This window comes from Nerophis ophidion, linkage group LG29 (genome assembly GCF_033978795.1).
Source record: "Nerophis ophidion isolate RoL-2023_Sa linkage group LG29, RoL_Noph_v1.0, whole genome shotgun sequence".
NCBI lineage: Eukaryota > Metazoa > Chordata > Actinopteri > Syngnathiformes > Syngnathidae > Nerophis > Nerophis ophidion.
The window spans coordinates 11,813,674-11,840,471 of NC_084639.1; the positions used below are offsets into that span (position 1 = coordinate 11,813,674).

At 41.4% G+C, this 26,798-nt stretch overlaps 2 protein-coding genes and 1 long non-coding RNA gene across 5 annotated transcripts in view; all 3 read right to left on the reverse strand.

Annotated features, from left to right (window-relative positions):
• bod1l1 (biorientation of chromosomes in cell division 1-like 1) overlaps positions 1-6,120 on the reverse strand; it is a 70,657-nt gene extending 64,537 nt beyond the window's left edge. For both annotated transcript variants that reach the window (XM_061891870.1, XM_061891869.1), the window contains exon 1: positions 5,852-6,120. In XM_061891870.1, the coding sequence (XP_061747854.1) occupies positions 5,852-5,968 (117 nt within the window). In that variant the 5' untranslated portion in view covers positions 5,969-6,120. The remainder of the gene's footprint in view (positions 1-5,851) is intronic.
• A 1,764-nt stretch (positions 6,121-7,884) lies between these two features.
• On the reverse strand, positions 7,885-9,717 carry LOC133546024 (uncharacterized). Its single transcript, XR_009804963.1, has 2 exons — positions 8,263-9,717; positions 7,885-8,217 (listed from the first exon to the last, which is right to left on the reverse strand). It is a non-coding gene; the product is annotated as an uncharacterized LOC133546024 (long non-coding RNA).
• Positions 9,718-10,367: 650 nt separating this feature from the next.
• The window catches only part of aurkb (aurora kinase B), a 39,166-nt gene continuing 22,735 nt past the window's right edge, over positions 10,368-26,798 (reverse strand). Inside the window, exons 3-10 of one of the 2 annotated variants that reach the window (XM_061891872.1) lie at positions 21,664-21,702; positions 16,987-17,068; positions 16,871-16,916; positions 16,605-16,793; positions 13,148-13,286; positions 12,929-13,077; positions 12,687-12,861; positions 10,368-10,756 (exon numbers count right to left, since the gene is read on the reverse strand). In XM_061891872.1, coding sequence (XP_061747856.1) covers positions 10,583-10,756; positions 12,687-12,861; positions 12,929-13,077; positions 13,148-13,286; positions 16,605-16,793; positions 16,871-16,916; positions 16,987-17,068; positions 21,664-21,702 — 993 coding nt within the window. In that variant the 3' untranslated portion in view covers positions 10,368-10,582. Of the gene's footprint in view, positions 10,757-12,686; positions 12,862-12,928; positions 13,078-13,147; positions 13,287-16,604; positions 16,794-16,866; positions 16,917-16,986; positions 17,069-21,663; positions 21,703-26,798 lie in introns of both variants that reach the window. The other variant, XM_061891873.1, reaches the window with a different exon arrangement.

The following is a 26,798-nucleotide window of genomic DNA, read 5'->3' on the forward strand; positions in this document are numbered from 1 at the left end:
CAATGAACATTGGGATCGTAATGTTCATTGGCCTCCTACTCAGTGGCCTGGTGGTTAGGGTGTCCGCCCTGAGATCAGATGTTTGGTTTTTAAACCCCAGCCGAGTCATACCAAAGACTTTAAAAAAAATGGGGCCCATTACCTCCCTGCTTGGCACTCAGCATCAAGGGTTGGAATTGGGTGTTGAATCACCATGAACGATTCCCAGGCGCGGCCACCGCTGCTGCCCACTACTCCCCTCACCTCCCATTGGGTGATCAAGGGGATGGGTCAAATACAGAGGACCAATTTCACCACACCTAGTGTGTGTGTGACAATCATTGGTACTTTAACTTTAAATTGCATTGTTTAGTAATAAAAACTGAAACTCAGGGTCAATAGCATCAATGGCTGCAACACACAAGCAAGTTTGCATTATTGATCGATTGAAACTTTTATTAGTAGATTGCACAATTCAGTACACATTCCGTACAATTGACCACTAAATGGTAACACCCGAATACGTTTTTCAACAAGTTTAAGTCGGGGTCCACTTTAATCAATTCATGGTACAAATATTAGCAGAGTGATGTCTAAAAACTGCGCTGCTGATCCGCCTCCGCTTGGGATGGTTTCCTGCTGGCTCCACTTTGGACGGAATTTTCGCAATTATATTGGATCCACTTTGGTCTGGATTCCCACGGTTATGTTGGATCTACTATGGATTGGACTTTCACAATATCATGTTAGATCCGCTCGACATCCATTGCTTTCGGTAATGTTATTTTGTATGTTTCTTGTGCCTCTCTCGGGGGCGATGTCGGGCCGTAGCCCTATGGTTAAGAAACACTGCCCCATACTATTTAACATATGTTACCCTATTGAATGGAAACAAGTCAAACACTAGTACCAGGCGGAAAACGGCTGAATAGGCTAGAGCTTGTCCCTTAAGACTGCTAAGAAGTTCATATGTATGTATATATATATATATGTTTGTGTGTATTAATGTATATTTATATGTAAATATATATATAGTACACTACCAATGTATGTGTCTCGGCTACACATCTAGTTGATAGATAAGGCTTTGTTGCCTTAGTGCCAATACCAATAAACAGTTTTGTTGTTCTCCTTTCTTGTTGTTAGCAGACCTGTTTCGTGTGGTCTTCTCTTTTCCCACGGTCACATGATGGCACGGCGATTTCGTCGTTACCGAAATGTGGTGGTTTGCTTGTCCACACGGTAACGACAATTAGACGCTCCCACTCCTCTTCTCAAAAAGGATTGTTTCGGACCGTCCCCGCGTGGATGAATGGTTAAAACGATGCATAACATAGTGGAGGGGGTCCGGTCCGGTGGCCATGCATGAAGTACTGGCTGTCCAGAATTGGGACCCAGGATGGACCGTTCGCCTGTGTATCGGTTGGGGACATCTCTGCGCTGCTGATCCGCCTCCTCTTGGGATGGTTTCCTGCTGGCTCCACTTTGGACGGGACTTTAGCTACTATATTGGATCCACTTTGGTCTGGATTCTCACGGTTATGTTAGATCCACTATGGATTGGACTTTCACTATATCATGTTAGATCTGCTCGACATATATTGCTTTCGGTCCCCTAGGACAGTGTTTTTCAACCCCTGTGCCTAGTGTGCCGTGGGAAATTATACAATTTCACCTATTTGGGTTAAAAAATATTTTTTTTTTATGATCAGCAAATAATGTGCCGTTGTTCAATGTCTGTACTGTCTGGAGATCGGCAGACTTACCACATTATACACTTCCATATCACTAGGTGGCAGCAGGTAGCTAATTGCTTTGTAGATGTCGGAAACAGTGGGAGGCAGTGTGCAGGTAAAAAGGTATCTAATCCTTAAACCAAAAATAAACAAAAGGTGAGTGTCCCTAAGAAAAGGCATTGAAGCTTAGGGAAGGCTGTGCAGAACAAAACTAAAACTGAACTGGCTACAAAGTAAACAAAAACTGAATTCTGGACGACAGCAAAGACTTACCGTGGAGCAAAGACAGTGTCCAAAAAGTACATCCAAATGACATGACAATCAATAATGTCCCCACAAAGTATATAAACCACTGAAATATTCTTGATTGCTTAAACAAAGCAGGTGTGGGGAATAGGGGTCAAGGAAGACATAAACTGCTACAGGAAAGTACCAAATAAAGAGAACAAGACACCAAAATAGGAGCGCAAGACAAAAACTAAAACACGACGTGATGTGACAGGTGGTGACAGTACACCTACTTTGAGACAAGATGCATGCTTGGTTATGGTTTAAAGTCGTATCAAACAATTGCGACAACCACTTTTTATTGTCATTTTGGCTGCTGAGTTTCATTTTTTAATGATTTGTGCTGGCGGTGTGTCTCCGTATTTTTCAATGAAAGAAAATGTGCCTTGGCTCAAAAAAAAGGGGGGCGGGGGGGTTGCCCACATATGCGGTCCTCTCCAAGGTTTCTCATAGTGATCATTGTCGACGTACCACTGGGGTGAGTTTTTCCTTGCCCTTGTGTGGGCTTTACCAAGGATGTCGTTGTGGTTTGTGCAGCTCTTTGAGACACTTGTGATTTAGTGCTATATAAATAAACATTGATTTCGGCAGGGTTCTTGAGGGTGCATGGGATTTTGCCCAACCAGTCTACATGTGCTTTGTGGACTTGGAGAAGGCATTCGACCGTGTCTCTCGGGAAGTCCTGTGGGGAGTGCTCAGAGAGTACGGGGTATCGGACTGTCTTATTGTGGCGGTCCGCTCCCTGTATGATCAGTGTTAGAACTTGGTCCGCATTGCTGGCAGTAAGTCGGACACTTTTCCAGTGAGGGTTGGACTCCGCCAAGGCTGTCCTTTGTCACCGATTCTGTTCATAACTTTTATGGACAGAATTTCTAGGCGCAGTCAAGGCATTGAGGGGTTCCGGTTTGGTGGCCACAGGATTTGATCTCTGCTTTTTGCAGATGATGTGGTCCCGATGGCTTCATCTGGCTGGGATCTTCAGCTCTCTGGATCGGTTCGCAGCCGAGTGTGAAGCGACCGGAATGAGAATCAGCACCTCCAAGTCCGAGTCCGTGGTTCTCGCCCGGTAAAGGGTGGAGTGCCATCTCCGGGTTGGGGAGGAGACCCTGCCCCAAGTGGAAGAGTTCAAGTACCTAGGAGTCTTGTTCACGAGTGGGGGAGGAGTGGATCGTGAGATCGACAGGCGGATCGGTGCGTCGTCTTCAGTAATGCGGACGTTGTACCGATCCGTTGTGGTGAAGAATGAGCTGAGCCGGAAGGCAAAGCTCTCAATTTACCGGTCGATCTACGTTCCCATCCTCAACTATGGTCATGAGCTTTGGGTCATGACCGAAAGGATAAGATCACGGGTACAAGCGGCCGAAATATGTTTCCTCCGCCGGGTGGCGGGGCTCTCGCTTAGAGATAGGGTGAGAAGCTCTGCCATCCGGGAGGGACTCAAAGTAAAGCCGCTGCTCCTCCACATCGAGAGGAGCCAGATGAGGTGGTTCGGGCATCTGGTCAGGATGCCACCCGAACGCCTCCCGAGGGAGGTGTTTAGGGCACGTTCAACCAGTAGGAGGCCACGGGGAAGACCCAGGAAACGTTGGGAAGACTATGTCTCCCGGCTGGCCTGGGAACGCCTCGGGATCCCCCGGGAAAAGCTAGACCAGGGGTCTCAAAATCAATTTACCCGGGGGCCACTGAATGCAGAAACTGGGTGAGGCTGGGCCGCAAGAAAAGTTTTCTTAAAAAGATCTAACATGCACTTTTTACTAATTTCACCTTCTTTGAATGGCTTTCCCGCCCTAGCAACATACTCTCGCGAATCTTCTGGGAAACACCCAAATATCAGTGCCCCTCCCGTCAATCTCCCGGGGCAATCATTCTCCCGGTGTTCACCAGAACAACAATAGTAAGGACGTCTGGTGATGGCAATGTCTTTAGCGTTCTCTACGAACTGCCGTCTCGTCCGCTTCTCCACCATACAAACAGTGTACAGACCCAATCACATATTGTATGAGGCTTCTGCAGACCTGCGGAAGTAACTGCAAGACATACTTGATCAACAGCCATACAGGTCACACTGAGAGTGGCCGTATAAACAACTTTATCACTGTTACAAATATGCGCCACACCGTGAACCCACACCAAACAAGATGGACAAACACATTTTGGGAAAACATCCGCACCGTAAGACAACATGGGATCCTGGGTATTTGTTCTGTTGTGTTTATGTTGTGTTACGGTGCGGATGTAATCCCAAAATCTCCCGTCCAAAGGCAAAACCCAGTAACTCAATTATGGTCAAAACTGAGCTGATAATAATTTTGGAGTTCCTAGGTGATATGCTTTACATTAGTGTACGCGATATTGTAATTTGTCCCGTAAGTAAGCTGTTACGCGCATGGCAGGACCTAGCAACTACCACATAACCGCGTAGATACAACAGAAAAACCTAGTATCTCAAGGGACCAATCGGGGCTTCTTTGTCAGCCGCATTATTGTCTTTAATGAGACATTTGCACGAATGGCGGCCGACGGTCAACCTGATTATGTGACATTATGGCACGAGGGGATATTTGGAAGATTGGCCCTGGACGTTGCAAACACCTTCATTAAATGTATTGTTCTGGATTCTTCCCCTTGCATACTCTTTTGGGCAGATAACTGTGGAGGTCAAAATAAAAACTGGACGCTGTACACGGCTCTTGGCCAATGTGCAAACGCAGAATGGGGCCCACCCGAGATTGTAATAAAATATCTGGAGAAAGGGCACACGTTCATGAGAGCATATTCAATCCATGGCTCAATCGGCAAAAAAAATGAAAGCTCAAGAAAACATCTGTACGTTTGATGACTTTGTAGATCTTTGTAAGACAGCATCAAGATAGATAGGTTTTCCTTCGTTTTCTCAAAATCAGCTAGAAGTGAGTTACTAGGTTTTGCCTTTGGACGGGAGAAATGTGTTTGTCATTCTTGTTTGGTGTGGGTTCACAGTGTGGCACATATTTGTAACAGTCTTAAAGTTGTTTATACGGCCACTCTCAGTGTGGCCTGTGTGACTGTTGATCAAATATGTCTGGCTGTCGCTTACTGCGTCTACAGAATCTAAATACAACACATGGCTGGGCTGGAACGCTATTTGTACATGTCGTAGAGGGACGTTAAAGGCAGGGCCTCCACTGTGTCCCCTTAATTTTGTTTGAGTGAAATTCGGGAGAATGATCACCCCTGGAGGGTCACTTTAAATTGAAGTGAAGTGAAGTGAATTATATTTGTATAGCGCTTTTTCTCTAGTGATTCAAAGCGCTTTACATAGTGAAACCCAATATCTAATTTTTACATTTAAACCAGTGTGGGTGGCACTGGGAGCAGGTGGGTAAAGTGTCTTGCCTAAGGACACAAAAGCAGTGACTAGGATGGCGGAAGCAGGGATCGAACCTGCAACTCTCAAGTTGCTGGCACGGCCGCTCTACCAACCGAGCTATACCGCCCCATACACAAATTGGGAGAGGCTCACGGAAAAATCGAGGGTGTACAAATATGAAATTCGCGGGCCGCACCAACACTAAATTTCACATCACGATGCAGGCCACAAAATAACATTTCACGGGCCGCGTGTTTGAGACTCCAGAGCTAGACGAAGTGGCATGGGAGAGGGAAGTCTGGGCTTCCCTGCTTAGGCTGCTGCCCCCGCGACCCGACCTCGGATAAGCGGAATAAGATGGATGGATGATTGATTGATAAAAAGTCAACTGGACGTCGGCCTGCAGACGTTAAATTGAACTTAGAGTAAACATTAGCAAACACATATAGTAAAGTGTATGTGTGTGTAAATATAAATAACATGTATTTGATGCAATTACCTTCGTGTCAACGTCTGCCAGGCAATCCCTCCGAAACTGGTCGAATAGTCCTTGTGTTTTCAGGTGATTCACTATCATGGACACTAGCTGAGGATCCCCCGGCGGTAAACCCGCCATGTTTAAGCAATTTAACTCAATTTCAATACATCAAAAAAACAAAAACAAAAAACATATAAAACGCATACCTAAAGAAAACACGGGATTTTTTTTTTTTAGCAAGGGGAGTTAAATATGAGCGGTATGAAACCGGAAGAGTTGAACCGGAAGTACTTAACAAAGCTTCCGGTGACAAATTAAAAAGGGACTAAATCGACGACTTATTAATATGTGATAAATATTATTCGACACAATATACAGCATCGGAAGCTAATTTCAAGCTTGTAATTGTTATTATACGTGTTTGGGTTCCAGTTATTCAGTGTTACTGTGGTGAGCGAGCCGTTGCCAACGTGTGTGCAACAGGTAAATAACATTTAAAATTGTCTAAAAAACTAACACATTTAACATTTTCTATAAAGGTAAATGACACATTTAACGTGGTCTAAAAATGTAAATAACACATTTAACATTGTCTAAAAGGGTGATTAACACAATTTAACATTGTCTAAATAGCTAAATAGCCCATTTATCGTTGTTACAAAGCAGGGGTCACCAACACGGTGCCCGCGGGCACCAGGTAGCCCGTAGGGACCGCTGGCCTGTTCTAAAAATAGCTCAAAGAGCAGCACTTACCAGTGAGCGGCCTCTATTTTTTTAAAATTTGATTTATTTACTAGCAAACTGGTCTGGCTTTGCTCGACATTTTTAATTCTGAGAGAGACAAAACTCAAATAGAATTTGAAAATCCAAGAAAATATTTTAAAGACTTGGTCTTCACTTGTTTAAATAAATTCATTTATTATTTTACTTTGCTTCTTATAACTTTCAGAAAGACAATTTTAGAGAAAAAATACAACCTTAAAAATGATTTTAGGATTTTTAAACACATATACATTTTTACCTTTTAAATTTTTTCCTCTTCTTTCCTGACAATTTAAATCAATGTTCAAGTATTTTTTTTATAAGAATAAATACATTTTAATTTAAATCTTCATTTTAGCCTGTTTTTTTTTAAGTACAATATTTGTCAAATATTTCTTCAAACTTATTATGATTAAAATAAAAAAAAATTATTCTGGCAAATATAGAAAATCTGTAGAATCAAATGTAAATCTTATTTCATAGTCTAATATTGATTTGTCTTTGTTAGAAACATAGCTTGGTTCAATTTGTTATGTATTCTAATAAAGTGCAGATTGGATTTTAACCTATTTAAAACATGTCATCAAAATTCTAAAATTAATCTTAATCAGGAAAAATTACTAATGATGTTTCATAAATTATTTTACAAAGATTTTCAAAACATTTCGAATTAGCTAGTTTTTCTCTTCATTTTTTTCAGTTGAATTTTGAATTTTAAAGAGTCGAAATTAAAGATAAACTATGTTTCAAAATTTAATTTTCTTTTTTTTGGTGTGTTTTCCCCTCTTTTTAACCGTTCGATTAAGTGTTTTTTACATCATTTATTCTCTACAAAAAACCTTCCGTAAAAGGAAAAAAAATGTACAACGGAATGACGGACTGAAATACCCACTTATTTTATATATATATATAGATTTATTTATTACAGGTAAATTGAGCAAATTGGCTATTTCTGGTAATTTATTTAAGTGTGTATCAAACTGGTAGCCCTTCGCATTAATCAGTCCCAAGAAGTACCTCTTGGTTTCAAAAAGGTTGGTGACCCCTGTTATAAAGCATACTTGCCAACCCACCTGGATTTACCGGGAGACTCCCGAAATTCAGCGGCTCTCCCGAAAACTTTCCGGGACAAATTTTCTCCCGAAATTCAGGCGTAGCTGGAGGCCACGCCCCCTCCAGCTCCATGCGGACCTGAGTGAGGACAGCCTGTTTTCATGTCCGCTTTCCCACAATATACAGTAAATAGCGTATCTGCCCAATTACGTTATAACTGTAAAATGATCAAGGGCGAGTTCTTGGTTTCTTATGTGGGTTTATTGTTAGGGAGTTTCATTAACGTCCCCCCAGCGCGGTAACAACACACAACAACAGCAGTCACGTTTTCATCTGCCGTAAACAGCAATGTTGTGACACTTTAAAACAGGACAATACTGCCATCTACTGTACATGCACCACAACACCTCCAGGCAACTTCAACCCTTTACTAATACTCTCCTTCATTTCCATCTCCCCAGATTGTAAATAACCTAATGTAAATAATCAAATGTATTTCTAATGTATATACTTGTTCTTATGCTATCTGAACTCACTATGTACTCTGCTGGCTGTACATATCCTACTAAGACCTACACTGTTTCAATGTCCATTTCTCTGTTGATGCAATTGTTGACCTACACTGTTTCAATGTCCATTTCTCTGTTGATGCAATTGTTGATGACGAAAGTACTGATATCAACCAAAGCTCCTCATCCCACCCCCCGGATTTTAAATAATGTAAATAATTCAATGTATATACTATGATGATTATGATTGTATTATGCTGATAGTATACATTTGTACCATGAATTGATTAACGTGGACCCCGACTTAAACAATTTGAAAAACTTATTCGGGTGTTACCATTTAGTGGTCAATTGTACGGAATATGTACTGTACTGTGCAATCTACTAATAAAAGTTTCAATCAATCAATCAATCATGCATATGTGACAATAACGTCTACAGCTTTTAGAGTGCAGTGCACAACTGCGCACACAACAGCTGTAAATATACTCCTCCCTTCTTAACCACGCCTCCCGCCGACCACTTTTTCTACCCCCCGAAATCGGAGGTCTCAAGGTTGGCAAGTAGTCGATCACATGTCGTGGTTGTATTAGATGTATTATTACTGATTAAATTTAAAGAAAATGTCTAAAGAGTTTCTCTCAGCAAAGAATTAAGTATTTAATTCAAAAAGGAAACGGGAAAAGAAATAAATTTGGCAGCGGTGGGATTCGAACCCTCTCCTCCAGGGATACTAGAGCAGGGGTTCCCAAACTACGCCCCGCGAACCGGATACAGCCCGCAGGAAGTCCCAAGTTAGAAAAAAAAAAAAATTTTTTTTTTTTAATTGTATTTTCTAAAAATCTGTCCTTTCTAATCCGTTTTCTACAGTTTGTTTCTCCAAGGCGCTCAGGCAAATTATATAGTCTAAAAATGCATTTTCCCATCGATAACATGACATCATCGTGCTTGCACCACAGTGTCAGGCGAACGCAGAGCGAGTGCGCACTCTGTAAAATAGTGCGCGAGAAGAAAAAAATATATATATACAGTGGGGCAAAAAAGTATTTAGTCAGCCACCGATTGTGCAAGTTCTCCCACTTAAAATGATGACAGAGGTCTGTAATTTTCATCATAGGTACACTTCAACTCAGATATGGAATAAGAAAAAAAAATCCAGGAATGAACATTTTAGGAATTTTAAAATAATTCATTTGTAAATTATGGTGGAAAATAAGTATTTGGTCAACCATTCAAAGCTCTCACTGATGGAAGGTTTTTACTCAAAATCTCACGATACATGGCCCCATTCATTCTTTCCTTAACACGGATCAATCATCTTGTCCCCTTAGCAGAAAAACAGCCCCAAAGCATGATGTTTCCACCCCCATGCTTCACAGTAGCTATGGTGTTCTTGGGATGCAACTCAGTATTCTTCTTCCTCCAAACACGAGTTGAGTTTATACCAAAATGGATACATGGATGATACAGCAGAGGATTGGGAGAATGTCATGTGGTTATACCAAAAAGTTCTATTTTGGTTTTCATCTAAACTCAACTCGTCGTGTTTGGAGGAAGAAGAATACTGAGTTGCATCCCAAGAACACCACACCTACTGTGAAGCATGGGGGTGGAAACATCATGCTTTGGGGCTGTTTTTCTGCTAAGGGGACAGGACCATTGATCCGTGTTAAGGAAAGAATGAATGGAGCCATGTATTGTGAGATTTTGAGCCAAAACCTTCCATCAGTGAGAGCTTTGAATGGTTGACCAAATACTTATTTTCCACCATAATTTACAAATAAATTCTTTAAAATTCCTGCACTGTGAATTCCTAGATTTGTTTTCACATTCTGTCTCTCACAGTTGAAGTGTACCTATGATGAAATTAACAGACCTCGTTCATCATTTTAAGTGGGAGAACTTGCATAATCAGTGGCTGAGTAAATACTTTTTTGCCCCATTGTGTGTGTGTGTGTATATATGTATATATATATATATATATATACACACACACACACACACACACACACACACATACACACACAGTCCAGCCCCCAGCCAAATTGTTTTAACCCAATGCGGCCCCAGCGTCAAAAAGGTGCTCAATTTATCAACCTACTAGCCTACTAGACTACTCATGACTAACGCTGTACCCAATGGCATTTTTGTATATAGTATTTGTTTTTAAATCCACTCAATTACATTTTTGGTGATAATAGACCCAATCCACAACAGGAGTATATGTTTATTAAAAATTTAAAATTCAAGCCCTACAATCAGGCGAAAGCATTGAGTACAGCACTTTGACATCAGGAACATTTTTTAGACATAAGATGACAATAAAACAACAAATACATTTTAACTACCTAGGAATAAACCACACTGTACAACAATCACCGCGAAATAAAGCAAAAACTAAAATCTCCATCAAGAGCAGGTGGGATGATCAAGACGTTTTAGTGGGACAGATGGGAGGCAAAACCCGATGGGAGTTGGCGCGCACCCATGGGTGATCGATGACGTTCTGTAACGAGAGGCGATCGTTGGGGCAGTGGCGGAGCAGGTTGGAGATCAGGTCCCGTGCGCCTGCAGAGAATACCTGAGGGAATTTCAGATCCACCTGAAAAACGAAAATAGTGTTTACTTGTGTAAAAACAAATATACCTTTACCTCGGAAAAACCAGGCCACCTTAAAAGGGGACCTATGACACAACTTTACACACTTCATTGTAGTCTAAAAAACATGTATTGCTTAAGCTTTGGTGTAAATTTTGCTCCACGGTCACATTTTAACGCCCTTTCTAAGTAAGCCATCGACAGTTTGTCCTTTAAGATGCAAATGAAGCGCTCCACAATCGACTGTTGAGGTATCAATCCTGAAGACAAACAACACAGCTGCAGCAAACCGCGAACTTGACTTCCTCTGTGTGACGGAAACATGGCTGAGAGCCGGTGAGTCCGCCCCTCTTAATGAACTTCTGCCTCCAGAATGTTCCTACTTTAATTCTCCGCGGTCGTCCGGTCGAAAAGGAGGAGGATTAGCAGTCGTTTTTAAAAATGACTTTAAATGCCGTCATTACCGTCCGCAATCCTCCTTTTCAAGCTTCGAACTGTGCATGTTTGAACTGGGTCTTTCTCATGTCGTCCTGTGTGCCATCTTCTATCGACCACCCAAGTACCACAAAGACTTTATAACTGACTTTTCTGAATTTCTGGCTGAAATCCTGCCCAAATATGATCGTGTCCTTATTGTGGGTGTTTTAATATTCACACCTGCTGTCCAGACGAGTCGCTTTCCAGAAGCTTCCTGATTGTAATTGACTCATTTAACTTTGTACAGTCTGTGTGTGGTTCCACACATGAAGGCGGGCATACAATCGATTTAGTGCTCTCGTATGGTTTGTGTGATTTTAAATTTGGACATTTGCGACTGTCTTCTCTGATCATATGCCGATCCTTTCGCCGCTGCTCTGGAACGACCTACCTCTGAGTATTAGACAAGCCTCCTCTCTTCCTGTTTTTAAATCTCTCTTAAAAACATACTTTTATTCCAAGGCTTTTAACACTAAGTGATATCCATCCTGCAATGGCGCCCCATAATACACCTGCTGTGAAACTGTTTTTATGTGTTATTTTTTATCATGTTCTGTTTTTGTTGTGTTTGCTCGGTTCTCGTATTATCTTTTAACCTGCCCATTGTACAGCACTTTGGCTAACCCTGTGGTAAATTTTAAATGTGCTCTATAAATAAAGTTGATTTGATTTGATCAGTCTCAGCCCAAACAAGCAGAGCCGAGGGCCTGGCCAAGAACATACTAGAATGCCCACATAATTAAGTCTATCAAACTGCTCTCTGCAAACAAATAAAAATAGTAGATCAAACGTTATGTTTTTTTTTAAGGCAGATACTGATTATTCGTCGTCAAGGAGACTGACAACCGATATTAATTTGCAGTAAAAGTTATTTGAACATGAATAGTATATGTCAGTAAAGAGCTGGACAATGCTTAAAATAGTTTCTCAACATTATCTTTCGGGAAACGTCGGCCCAGTAGCGGTAAAATGTTCAATGTAGTGCTAATTTTGTGGTTAATGTAGCAGCAAACGACATCAAACACCTTTATTACGTGTGTGTAAGAGAAGAGTTTTAAAAATATGGAAAACCTGGGAAAAGTGGTCAAAATATGGAATTTCTCCACATCACAATAACTCCGTCTACTCCATTTTTTGCAATTTGTGGATAGAATACATTGCAAGGTTTCCTTGTGAAGATTGGAAACCATGAAATACTGTTTCTAAACATGTATACAGTTTTAAGTTTCAGTGTTATAACTTCACCTTTATCGTCAGTTTTTAAGCCAAAATGCGCCCGGTCTCCCTTATCTGTCTACACACTGTCTGCTTGTGCGCTGCCAAGCATGCTCGTCTGCTCGTAGACTGGCAATGAGATGACGACGGGGTACCCGTACTTCTTAGAGGTTGTACAGTACCAAATATGATTCATTAGTATCGCAGTACTATATTAATACCGGTATACCGTACAACCCTACCTTCACTATTCTTTTGTATGTTTCGGCATGGTTGGTCGTTTCAAAGGGCGGATTCCCATTCAGGCATTCGTAACAGAGGACCCCGATGCACCACAGGTCCACCTTCTCGCTGTGGGTGTGGCCCTCCACCATCTCAGGAGGGAGGTAGTCCAGCGTGCCACACATCGTGCGACGTCTGCACAGACCACCACACACGTCACAAACTGTTTGTGAAGACGACTCGTCAGAAACATTCAGCCTACCTGAGTGACGGCGCGTGCACGGACCAACCGAAGTCGGCTATTTTCAGCTCTCCGCGATAGCCGAGAAGCAGATTCTCTGGCTTGATGTCACGATGGATCACCTTCTTCTGGTGGCAGTACTGGAGCGCATCAGCTATCTCCTCCATGTACTAGTTCATGGAAGAGATAATCACTAATCGCTCCAAAAAGAGCGATGTCGGCCTGGTATGTTTTGCTTACAGTTGCAGTGCGTTGCTCGTCAAATCGTCCGCACCGCTGCAACTCCTTGTACATTTCGCCGCGTGGAGCGTATTCCAGCACCAGAAACACCCTTTTTCGATCGTGGAAATAGTTGTAAAAGCGCAGGATGTTGGGATGGCTGAAAAGAAGGGAAAAAGGATTACTGCATGATTAATAGAATTACAGGATTCACTATAAGGAGTATGTTTTGCATTTTCGTTGACCTTTCTGCAACATAATGTATTATTTGGCATATAAATAATAGAACCATTTTATAATGGGTTCCAAAGGCTTCTAATTTTGCTGCTGACGTATGAGGTAACATATTGCATAATTTGCGGTTGTATTACTTTGTCAAAGCTATTATTAAAGGCCTACTGAAATGAGATTTTCTTATGTAAAACGGGGATAGCAGGTCCATTCTATGTGTCGTACTTGATCATTTCGCGATATTGCCATATTTTTGCTGAAAGGATTTAGTAGAGAACATCCACGAAAAAGTTCGCAACTTTTGGTCGCTAATAAAAAAGCCTTGCCTTTACCGGAAGTAGCAGACGATGTGCGCGTGACATCACGGGTTGTAGGGCTCCTCACATCCTCACATTGTTTACAATCATAGTCTCCAGCAGCAAGAGCTATTCGGACCGAGAAAGCAACGATTTCCCCATTAATTTGAGTGAGGATGAAAGATTTGTGGAAGAGGAAAGTTAGAGTGAGGCACTAAAAAAAAAAAGCGACGGCTCCGGGCGGCGGCAGAGGGTGTGTTTCAGATGTAATTAGACACATTTACTGGGATAATTCTGGAAAATCCCTTATCTGCTTTTTGTGTCAATAGTATATTAGTGAGATTATACGGTCATACCTGAAAGTCGGATGGCTGCGGTGAACGCCAGCGTCTGAGAGAAGCCGAGGAGCCAAGATCACAGCTGCCTTTTTGACAGCTACAGTAGGAGGTGCCATAATCCACTGAAGTCTCCAGTAAGAACCGACTTAATATCACAATTTTCCCATCCAAAAACTTGCTGATTGATGTAGAGAAAAATGTTCGCTTGACTGCTCTGTGCAATCCACCGCTTTCCACCAACAGCATTCTTATTTGACGTCTCCATAATTAATTGAACAAATTGCAAAAGATCCAGCAACACAGATGTCCAAATTATTGTGTAATTATGCGATGAAAAGAGACGGCTTTTAGCCGTAAGTGGTGCTGGGCTAATATGTCCGCTACAACCCGAGAGGTCACAAACACGCGTCATCATTCCGCGACGTTTTCAACAAGAAACTCCGCGGGAAATTTAAAATTGTAATTTAGTAAACTAAACCGGCCATATTGGCATGTGTTGCAATGTTAATATTTCATCATTGATATATAAACTATCAGACTGCGTGGTCTGTAGTAGTGGGTTTCAGTAGGCCTTTAATCTTCTTGCTAATTTACGGTCAATAGTTGCTTACTTTCTGCTGCAACATGTTTCTATCCACGCTTCTGTTCAAATAAAATAAGCACTTATTCTTCTGCTTGATATATAGACTTCACGTGAGTTTTGAGCACTACCACAAATGTGGGTCAGCGTCCAATACAAAGCAGTTACAGGGGACTGACTGCCTATTTTTTGCCCTTTTGGAACTCAAAAAGAGGGAGTGACCTTAACATGGGCCGGTATAGCTCGGTTGGTAGAGCGGCCGTGCCAGCAACTTGAGCGTTGCAGGTTCGATCCCCGCTTCCGCCATCCTAGTCACTGCCGTTGTGTCCTTGGGCAAGACACTTTACCCACCTGCTTCCAGTGCCACCCACACTGGTTTAAATGTAACTCAGATATTGGGTTTCACTATGTAAAGCGCATTGAGTCACTAGAGAAAAAGCGCTATATAAATATAAATCACTTCACTTAAGCAAAAAGAATGCATGCTGACACTTGCCATTAAAAGGTGACTCTGTTTATATTTAAAGGCCTACTGAAACCCACTACTACAGACCACGCAGTCTGATAGTTTATATATCAATGATGAAATATTAACATTGCAACACATGCCAATACGGCCTTTTTAGTTTACTAAATTGCAATTTTAAATTTCCCCAAGGTTCTTGTTGAAAACGTCGCGGAATGATGACGCGTACGCGTGACGTCACCGACTGTCAGGAAATATTAGCGCTGCACCACTCGCGGCTAAAAGTCGTCTGCTTTAACCGCATAATTACACAGTATTTTGGACATCTGTGTTGCTGAATCTTTTGCAATTTGTTCATTTAATAATGGAGACTATAAAGAACCATGCTGTTGGTGGAAAGCGGTGGATTGCAGCTGCCTTTAGCACCGAGACACAGCCGGTATTTCTTTGTTTGTTGTGAAGCAGAGCGGTCAAACGAACATGTCCCTTGGCCTCAGTCTGCACCCCCTCTTCAGGGCCCAGGCTAAGACCGATTTTTTTATTTTAATCTTCTATTTTTTTCTCCTATCTCCCCCCTTGTTTACCTGTATCTCATCTTTTTTGTAAGGGGCGCTGGAAGCCGGCAGACCCGTCAGCGATCCTGTTCTGTCTTCCTGTATAGTTTGTTTGATCTTGAATGGGATTGTGCTGAAAATTTTAATTTTCCTGAAGGAACTCTCCTGACGGAATAAATAAAGTACTATCTAATCTAATGTTTTCTCTACGTCAACCAGCATGTTTTTGGATGGGGAAATTGTGATATATATCTTACCGGAGACATAAGTGGATTATTCGTCGTCCTGCACCAGCTGTCAAAAAAGGCAGCTGTGAGCTTGGCTCTTCTGCTTCTCTCTGAGACACTGTGTTCACCGCAGCCATCCGACCTCAAAGTATCTCTTTACAATCTTTAAAATCTCACTAAAACACTATCAAAACAATAAGCAGATAAGGGATCTTCCATAATTATCCTAGTAAATGTGTCTAATTACATCTGAAACGCTCACACTGCCGCCGCTTTTTTTCCCTTTTGCTAGTCCTTCACTATCAATATCCCAATTCACGAATCTTTCATCCTCGCTCAAATTAATGGGGAAATTGTCGCTTTCTCGGTCTGAATAGCTCTTACTGCTGGTGGCTCCCATTATAAACAATGTGAATATGTGTGGAGCCCTGCAACTCGTGACGTCACGCTCACATACTTCTGGTAAAGGCAGGGCTTTTCTATTAGTGACCAAAAGCTGCAAACTTTATCGTCAATGTTCTCTACTAAATCCTTTCACCAAAAATATGGCAATATCGCGAAATGATCAAGTATGACACATGGAATGGACCTGCTATCCCCGTTTAAATAAGAAAATCTCATTTCAGTAGGCTTTTGATATCGTATTCTACTGATAATGTTTAATATATCTCCTGTGCAGTTAGGGCTGTCTGATGGTGACAGTTTGAGCCTGTAACATACTATTTGTATTTCCATTGTGCCTTTGAGAAAATGTGTGGGGGGAAAAAAAAACGTGCAAGCGTTTACTTGAGACGGGCTTGGATCTCGATCTCCCTTCTGAGCTGGTGCTCCACACTTTCCTTCTCCATCTCAGACTTGAACAGCACCTTCAGAGCCACGACGGCATGCATCTCCTTCACTCTGGCAAGATACACGTTCCCAAACTTGCCTTTCCCGAGGGGTCGGCCGATGTCAAAGTCATCGATGGAGAACTTCCTGTTTACGAAGTGTCTACTTAGAGGTCTGACTCACAAAACAACAGGACATAAACCAAGAGACCCTTTCAGACTTACTTTGAACCTGAACTGGAAGACGAACTGACACATTCTCTACCTGGTCCTGGAAAAAAAAAAGTCATGACAAATTTGACAAATTGATATACACACATATGTGAAGAGGCTCACATTACCTGCGATGACATTTTTGCCAGTTTCGGGCCACGGCTTCCCCAAAACATGGTGGGAGTACGTTAACGTGGTAGGGGTGGCAAACTAACAGTAGAACACAGGAAAAAATGAACAGTTGTCATGAGGAGTATAAGAAAATGTTGGTGCACTACCATATTTTGCAATGAAAAAGACAAATGGCCCGAAAAGCAGTCAAAAAGTAAGACTATACTATAGTATAGTGGATCCCAGTCTATTCTTGTTTAGGGATGAGTATCGTTAGGATTTTATCGATCCCAATATTCATCGGTTCTCTTATCAGTACTATATGTAATTTGTGGAAATAAAGATGTGGGAAAAAAAAAACATGTTTTTTTTTTTAGCACAAGAGGTTGTACACCAGCAACATCATGAAACATCTCACAGCAGGGAAGTATTCAATCAACACCTGCTTTTAGATCTTCTACAAGTCAACTACAGTGGGGCAAAAAAGTATTTAGTCAGCCACCGATTGTGCAAGTTCTCCCACTTAAAATGATGACAGAGGTCTGTCATTTTCATCATAGGTACACTTCAACTGTGAGAGACAGAATGTGAAAAAAAAAATCCAGGAATTCACATTGTAGGAATTTTAAATAATTTTTTTGTAAATTATGGTGGAAAATAAGTATTTGGTCAACCATTCAAAGCTCTCACTGATGGAAGGAGGTTTTGGCTCAAAATCTCACGATACATGGCCCCATTCATTCTTTCCTCAACACGGATCAATCGTCCTGTCCCCTTAGCAGAAAAACAACCCTAAAGCATGATGTGTCCACTCCCATGCTTCACAGTAGCTATGGTGTTCTTGGGATGCAACTCCAGCCTGATCCAAGCTAGAAGTAGTCTGCTTTAATCGCATAATTAAACAGTTTTCTGATCCAAGCTAGAAGTAGTCTGCTTTAATCGCATAATTAAACAGTTTTCTGGACATCTGTGTTGCTGAATCTTTTGCAATTTGTTCCATTAATAATGGAGAAGTCAAAAAAGAAAGATGTAGGTGGGAAGCGGTGTATTGCAGCCGGCTGTAGCAACACAAACACAGCCGGTGTTTCGTTGTTTACATTCCCGAAGGTGAAGCTTTACTATGGAACAGAGCAGTCAAGCGAACATGGTTCCCAACCACATGTCAACCGGCAGGTTTCGGCGAGAAAATTGTGGTAATAAGTCGGCTCTTACCGTAGACATGAGCGGAGCTTGAGTTTTCCTGCAGCTGCGGACTCTCTTACCTCCTCCCAACGGAGACACTGGCGGTCACCACACCCGTGGCCACACCCCTCCAACTTTCAGGTACCATATAATCTCACTAAAGCACTAGTAACACAATAAGCAGATAAGGGATTTTCCAGAATTATACAAGTAAATGTGTCTAATAACATCTGAATCGCTCTCACTGCCCTCGCCTTTTTTTTCACCTAGTCCTTCACTCTCACTATCCTCATCCACGAATCTTTCATCCTCGCTCAAATTAATGGGAAATCGTCGCTTTCTCGGTCCGAATCGCTCTCGACATGAATCGCTTTCGACATGTTCTAAGATTCTGGATAGTATAGCGCCCCTCAGAGCTATACGTCCCAAACCAAAACAGGAACCTTGGCTCAATAAAACCACACGCACAGCTCGGCGTGAGTGGCGAAGGGCGGAGCGCAAGTGGAAAGGGGATCACTTGGAAGTCTCCTATCAAATTTTAAAAGAAAACTGTCGAAATTATCAAAGTGTGGTTAAAGCTGAGAAAACAAAATATTTGTCAGACTTAATTTTAAATAGCATCAGTAAGCCACGTGTTCTTTTTAATACTATTAGTAATGTTCTTAAACCGAATCCAGCCACTTCACTGGAGATGACAAGTGAAACTACTGAAAAATTTCTCTCCTTTTTTAATGATAAGGTTGCTTCTATTCGGGCAAATCTTTCTCGTTTTCCATTAAGTTTTAATGTGGCCACTCAGTGCTCGACTGTGTTCTGTCACTTTGAGCCTGTGTCCATGCCTGAACTTACAGGAATAGTCGGCAAGCTAAAACCCTCATGTTCCACAGACCCAGTCCCCCCTCACTTTTTTAAAGAAATCTGGGACACTATTGATTCGTCTGTTAGGAACATTATCAACAGCAGCTTGATTTCTGGCTGTGTCCCCTCCTTTTGTAAAAAAGCTGTTGTTGAGCCTTTGATTAAAAAACCAGGTCTTGATCCGACAAGTTTGTCAAATTATCGGCCCATTTCCAAATTACCTTTTGTGTCAAAGATTTTGGAGAAATGTGTTCTGGCACAACTGCAGCCTTTTTTAGATGAAAATAGCACTTTAGATCCATTTCAGTCTGGATACAAAACTTTGCACAGTACTGAATCTGCACTTTTAAAGGTTTTTAATGACTTGCTTTTAATGTCTGATTCTGGCAGCTCTGCCATTTTAGTGCTTTTAGATCTTACAGCTGCCTTTGACACAGTCGACCACACAATTCTTTTAGACCGCCTGAGAGACTGTGTGGGTGTCAGGGGGACTGCGTTAGAGTGGTTCAGATTTTACCTGTCTGAGAGGTCCTTCTCTGTCAGGCTGGAGGACGCCACCTCCTCTTCTGCCCCGCTTTACTGTGGTGTCCCCCAAGGATCTATTTTAGGCCCCATCCTGTTCGCTCTTTATCTCCTCCCTCTTGGAAATATTTTTAAGAAACATGGAGTGTTTTATCACTTTTATGCAGATGACTGCCAAATTTATATGCCGATTTCAAAAAGCCACGGCCCCCTGACACCCCTTCTTAACTGTCTATGTGACGTCAAGGCTTGGTTAGCCCAGAATTTTTTAATAATGAATGAGGGAAAAACGGAAATTTTAGTTTTTGGTTCCGGCCCTCACTGACTTGGGACCATTGCAAAATTATGTGCGTCCCAAAGTCACCAGCCTTGGCGTCACTATAGACAGCGATTTTAAACTAGACAAACAAGTCAATGGTGTTTTAAAATCGTGTTTTTATCACCTTTGTCTTTTAGTAAAGGTTAAACCGTTTTTATCTTTTAACCTTTTTGAACAAGTAGTGCATGCTTTTATTTCAAGTCGCCTGGACTACTGCAATGCACTTTATGCTGGCATTAGCCAAAAAGCTCTCTCCCGGTTGCAGTTAGTCCAGAACGCGGCAGCACGACTTTTAACAGGGGCCAGGAAACGCCAGCATATAACCCCAATTCTTCAGAGTTTGCACTGGCTCCCTGTTCATTTTAGAATTGATTTTAAAACATTGCTGTTTGTTTTTAAATCTTTACATGGACTGGCACCTCAATGTATCTCGGACCTCATCCAAATTTACATCCCTGCGTGCGCTCTGAGGTCCGAAAGCCAGCTCCAGCTCGTGGTGCCCAAGACCAGACTTAAGACCAGGGGAGACAGGGCCTTCTCTGTGGTCGGCCCTAAGCTCTGGAACACTCTGCCCCTCCATGTTCAAACTGCTTCCACAGTGGAGTGTTTTAAGTCTCGTCTTAAGACCCACTTTTATTCTTTGGCTTTTAACACTACGTGAGTTGTGTGGTCCTCTGTCCTCTGTGTTTTTTATACACTTTTATTTTTATTTTACTGTTTTAATTGATTTTACCCTTTAAAATAGTTTTTAATCATATTTGTTTTTATATTGTTTTTATTGGTTTTATTTTTATTCATTTTTTGTTTTATTCAGTCATTGGTGGAGCATAATATTGTTTTTAACATGGCTGTGCAGCACTTTGGAAACATTGTTGTTTAAATGTGCTATATAAATAAAGTGGATTGAAGAGGTTTTATATTCTAGTTTCTTCAAAATAGCCACACTTAAGACATTCTCTCGATGAGCTTCAAGCACACCTGTGAAGTGAAAACCATTTCAGGTGACTAACCTCTTGAAACTCATCAAGAGAATGCCCTTAAGTGTGGCTATTTTGAAGAAACTAGAATATAAAACATGTTTTCAGTTATTTCACCTCTTTTGTTAAGTACATTACTCCACATGTGTTCATTCATAGTTTTGATGCCTTCATTGAGAATAGTCATGGAAATAAAGAAAAGGCAATGAATGAGGTGTGTCCAAACTTTTGGCCTGTACTGTGTGTATATGTATATATGTGTGTATATGTATATATGTGTGTATATGTATATATATATATATATATATATATATATATATATATATATATATATATATATATATATATATATATATATATATATATATAAAATGCATTATAAATGTATTAAAGTGCTTAGTTTTTTATTATTTGTGGTGTTTTAATTATTAGCATGGTTACTATCCAAGACCCTGCGAATAGTCAGGATCCACTGTACTGTAAAGTGCTGTACAAACAAAAGCATCATTTAGATGGCAAGTCATACAAGCAAGTATTATAACAAAAAATAAATTAGACATTTCCTATGGTATAAATTACACTCTTATTTTTTTTTTTATTCTGACAAGTAGCCGTTACTAGTGTAAGCCGGCTTGGCAAATCCATAAAAGCATTTTGTTTTTTTTCTTAAAACTCTTCAGGCACTACGCAGCCTAAATGTTATAGTGATATGTAACTGTGCATGTAAAATTATCTGCAAGGGCAATGCTCTATTGTAAAAGTTTATATGTGAGCCATAAAAAACAAAATCATTGTCATATTCTTTTGTTTGAAAAAATATCCTCTATATGACTTACCGGCTGCTGGGTAGTCCTAGGCTCGTAATTTTCTTTATTCTGTGAAGAAAATCCAAAGCATACAGTTTATCAAATGATTTCCCTTCATGGTTGTAAAATATCTCATCCTTTGCACTATAAATTTAAACTAATAGTATACCTTAACTAGTTGCAAAACCACAGTAGGCTATATAGTATTTAGCAGTGATTCTCAAGCTGTGGCTCTTATTGATATGCCACCAAAAAAAAAAAAAAAATCACTTGATTTAAGTGGTGTATTATTTTCCAATAGTCAAAACAGTGTTACTGTTCAAACTGTTTACAATATCATAATGGCCAAAAAATACAAATAAAACGTGTTGAATAAAACATCCGTCACGTCTTAATGAATACTTAGGCCAAGCGTCGGCAACCCAAAATTTTGAAAGAGCCATATTGGACCAAAAATAAAAAAATTAAAAATCTGTCTGGAGCCGCATATAAGTGGTATAATGAAGGAAACACATGACATAAGTGTTTATAATGGCTATAATAGCCTACTATCAAAATGACTATGAGTCGCAGGCTGAAGCAAATCTTCGTTGACAGAAATGTTGAAATTTAATATTTATTCTACACATTTTTACAACATTAGGAATCATTAGTAAATCAGAGGCTACTCAGAAGGTGAGATAAATCCTGGAAATTAGTGGCTTTTAATGGCCTAAGGTATAGATGTGTGTGTCCAAGTTAAGGCCGTCTACTTTCAGTAGATTTATTACAATCTTTGGCAAGCTAGGTAATGTTTGCTGGGGTTTGGAACAACATGGCACACAAACAAATATCTGAAATGCAGCAAATAGTACATACAGATAAAAGTACGTTCGTCTTCAAGTTCAGGTGCAGTAATAAAGAAAAAGGATATTAAATGAGTTACAATGTACCGACAAATGGGGCATAATGATGCAATATGTATATACAGCTAGCCTAAATAACATGTTAGCATTGTTTAGCTTGTGCATACACACACAGCATGAAATTTTTGGTGGACAAAATGACTCCCGTCCAAAGGCAAAACCCAGTAACTCAATTTTGGTCAAAACTGAGCTGAAAATTTTGGAGTTCCTCGGTGATATGCTTTACATTAGTGTATGCGATACTGTAATTTGTTCCGTAAGTAAGCTGTTACGCGCATGGCAGGACCTAGCAACTACCACATAACCCCGTGGATACAACAGAAAAACTTAGTATCTCAAGTGACCATCTGGAGCTTCTTTGTCAGCCGCCTTATTGTCTTTAATGAGACATTTACACGAATGGCGGCCGACGGTCAACCTGATTATGTGATATTATGGCACGAGGGGATATTTGGAAGATTGGCCCAGGACGTTGCAAGCACCTTCATTAAATGTATTGTTCTTGATTCTTCCCCTTGCATACTCTTTTGGGCAGATAACTGGAGGTCAAAATAAAAACTGGACGCTGTACACGGCTCTTGCCCAATGTGCAAACGCAGAATGGGGCTCACCCTAGATTGTGATAAAATATCTGGAGAAAGGGCACACGTTCATGAGAGCAGATTCAATCCATTGCTCAATCGGCAAGAAAATGAAAGCTCAAGAAAACATCTATACGTTTGATGACTTTGTAGATCTTGGTAAGACAGCATCAAGATTGGTTTTCATTTGTTTTCTCAAAATCAGCTAGAAGTGAGTTACTAGGTTTTGCCTTTGGACGGGAGATGAGATAAAAAAGTAGTGGAAGAATTTACAGACCACTAGGGTTGGGTATCGCGTATCGATCGGAACCGGGACTAAGTTTCCGATTCAAAAGTTTAAATTTCGATTCCTAGTTTCGATACCCAGTCCGCTGACTGGAAAAAAAAATAAGTCTGCCGACCGGAAGAAAAAGCCGCTGAACACCAACGAAGAAGCGCCCACTGCCGGAAGTGTTAGCATAGCTGAGCGAGTCAGTCAAGCATGGATAGCGGCCATCCATCGGTGGTCGAAATTGGGCTTTATTTTACTAAAAAAAAAAATTAAATATCGGCGAAATGTAACACGTGCGATAGGACTGTTTCGCGCTTAGGAGGGTGGACGTCGAACATGATGAAGCACCTCTGAGTTCATGGAGTACAAATAAATGAGTGTCCCGTCTTCGACACACTGCGCCGACCGTCCTCCTCTGCCTCTTCCTCTAGCTCTGGCTCCGACGCCAGGCCTGGCACCTCGGTGACTGCACTGCAGTCCGAATCCGATAAGTAAAACAATATATATGCAATAAATAATGTTTTTTGCGCCAACGTTGAGGCAGCTAACAAATTAGCACGCGTATTTTTTCATAGACAATTTACAACCTGCTAGCCAGGCTCCGCGATGTGCTCAGCGTACTCCGTTCATTGTAGCGGCAATGGGGAAGATGTCGGTGCCACAGACGGAAGAGTGCCACAGAGAGGTCACTGCACACATAAAAGACTGCATCCCTTTTCAGGAGGTGGAATCTCCAACATTTAGGTTACATGAGCAATAACGTTAGAGCTAAGCTAATTGATTATGGGCTAAACAGTAACAGCAACATTACATGTTTGTTTATGTTTGCAGGGATATGGTGAAAACGCTCAACCCAAAATACATACCACATTCCAGGGACTACCTGTCAAACACATTGATCCCGGCATGGTACAAGAAGAATTGGAAACGAGAATCGTCAGGAATCGGAATCGAAACAAAGAATCGGAATCGTTCGAATTCAAACGATACCCAACCCTACGGACCACACAATGGTGAGTTTAAGAACCGCAGAAATTAGTAGGACAAAGCGATGTTCACCAAATACTCTCATCAGTGAAGTATACACACAAACATATTAAACAGTGGGCTTTCTAACAGTTTGAAGGTGTGTGTGATGTTTGTCCTCAAACAAAATCTTGATTCCCCCCACCCCCCATCTTTTACCATTTTCAATCCTTTTATTAAAAAAAAATACTCCAGGGAGCCACTAGGGTGGCACTAAAGAACCGCATGTGGCTCGAGAGCAGCGGGTTGCTGACCCCCGACTTAGGCTATGTCTACACTAAGCTGGATAACCCCTTAAACGAATAATTACTTAGCCCAGGCCCAGTTTCAGCCACACTAAACCATCGTTTAAGGTCACCCTCCTCTGACAATTTTTTACACGGGTAAGTGCGCCGTGTATTTCTTGAATCTCTGGCTCTTAGCTTTAAAATGACTCATTAAATGTTTACAAACTGAGTTCGGAGTGGAAGTGATGCCAGAAGGAACGCTCCACAGCCAACTTCATAATAAAGCGGTTTTGCAATTCTGAGCTAACCACTGGAAATATCCAGACAAGCCCGTGTTTTTCATTCCTTTACATGTACAGACGCTTGTGGAAATCACACATGAATACCTTAAGAGCAAGCGATTGCAGCTATTTGGGATACAACACTTCTCAGACGGCAAGACAACTTTCGAAAGTCCAGGTCAGCTGTGATTTTACTTACCGGTACTGAAAAACTTTGTCCATTTGTCAAAGGAGACACAACGAGAATGCGGGCTACCGTGGATGTGATAAAAAAAATGGAGCGTGTGCTCCTGGTCGTCGAGGGAGGACTCACTACGGAAAACAGCGAATGCTTTAGGACTGGCAAAACAGACTGTATCAGTTATTGTCCACCATGTATGTCACGGACTCAACGTCTAGGTCCAGAGTATATAAAGTCACCAAAAAGGAATGGACAATGAAGGTGAAGGTAAAAGAGTGAGGAGTTTCCTGACCGGAAATCTAGATCCCTAATTTGATTGATGTTTTATATCAAATTGTTTACATGTCTAATAAAGATTTTATTAATTTATGAAGTCTCAGGTGTGATTCACTACAATAGGGGCCCACAGCACACTGGATTCCAGTTCATTGTGCCCAATTGTAGCTGAGATAGGCGCCAGCGCCCCCCGCGACCCCAAAAGGGAATAAGCGGTAGGAAATGGATGGATGGAATACCACAATACTGGATATTGATCAGATAAGTTCAATTTAAAAACTTGCACACAAAGCAACACTGGAGGTTATTATGATGTGCACATTTTCCGCACATGCGTATTAGGTCGCGTTGCGCCGGCTGACGGAGGGGGCGAGGGGGTCTTAAACGACCATCGTGTGTGTGTGGACAAGGATAAAGTTAGGTGGGATTTAACCTGGATAACCCATTGATTGATTGAAACTTTTATTAGTAGATTGCACAGTGCAGTACATATTCCGTACAATTGACCACTTAATGGTAACACTCGAATAAGTTTTTCAACTTGTTTAAGTCGGGGTCCACGTTAATCAATTCATGGTAATGTTGGCCACCGTGGTGGAGAAAGTCTGTGAACCACTGCCAGGGTTTCCCACACATTCATTTATTTGTGGCGGCCCGCCACGAAAGAATTACGGCCGCCACAAATAAATAAATAAAAATATATATTTTTTTAGGCTTTTGACTCGCTCCACTACTCATAAAAGCAATGGGACTCTCTGTGAATGGAGCTTGTAGTTAAATATATAATTATGTAAGTATGAATATAAATATGTACATAAAGTGTTGTAATTATATTCCAACTCCGCGTTCTTCTTGGTCAGCCGCCGCTGCCACCCCCACACCCCGCCCGACCACACCACCGCAAATAGATGCCTGACCTGTGGGAAACACTGCACTGCTATATAGGATAAGCTGTCCAATAATGAATTTACTATGAAATATTAATCGATGCACTGCACTTTTTCGAGATGCTACCTCAGTAGAAGCATTTAAGTCTCATCTTAAAACTCATTTGTATACTCTAGCCTTTAAATAGACCCCCTTTTTAGTTGATCTGCCGTTTCTTTTCTTTTTCTCCTATGTCCCCCTCTCCTTTGTGGAGGGGGTCCGGTCCGGTGGCCATGGATGAAGTACTGGCTGTCCAGAGTCGGGACCCAGGATGCCCCCTCTCCTTTGTGGAGGGGGTCTGGTCCGGTGGCCATGGATGAAGTACTGGCTGTCCAGAGTCGGGACCCAGGATGGACCACTCGCCTGCGTATCGGTTGGGGACATCTCTGCGCTGCTGATTCGCCTCCACTTTGGACGGGACTCTCGCTACTATATTGGATCCACTTTGGATTGGACTCTCACGGTTATGTTAGATCCACTATGGATTGGA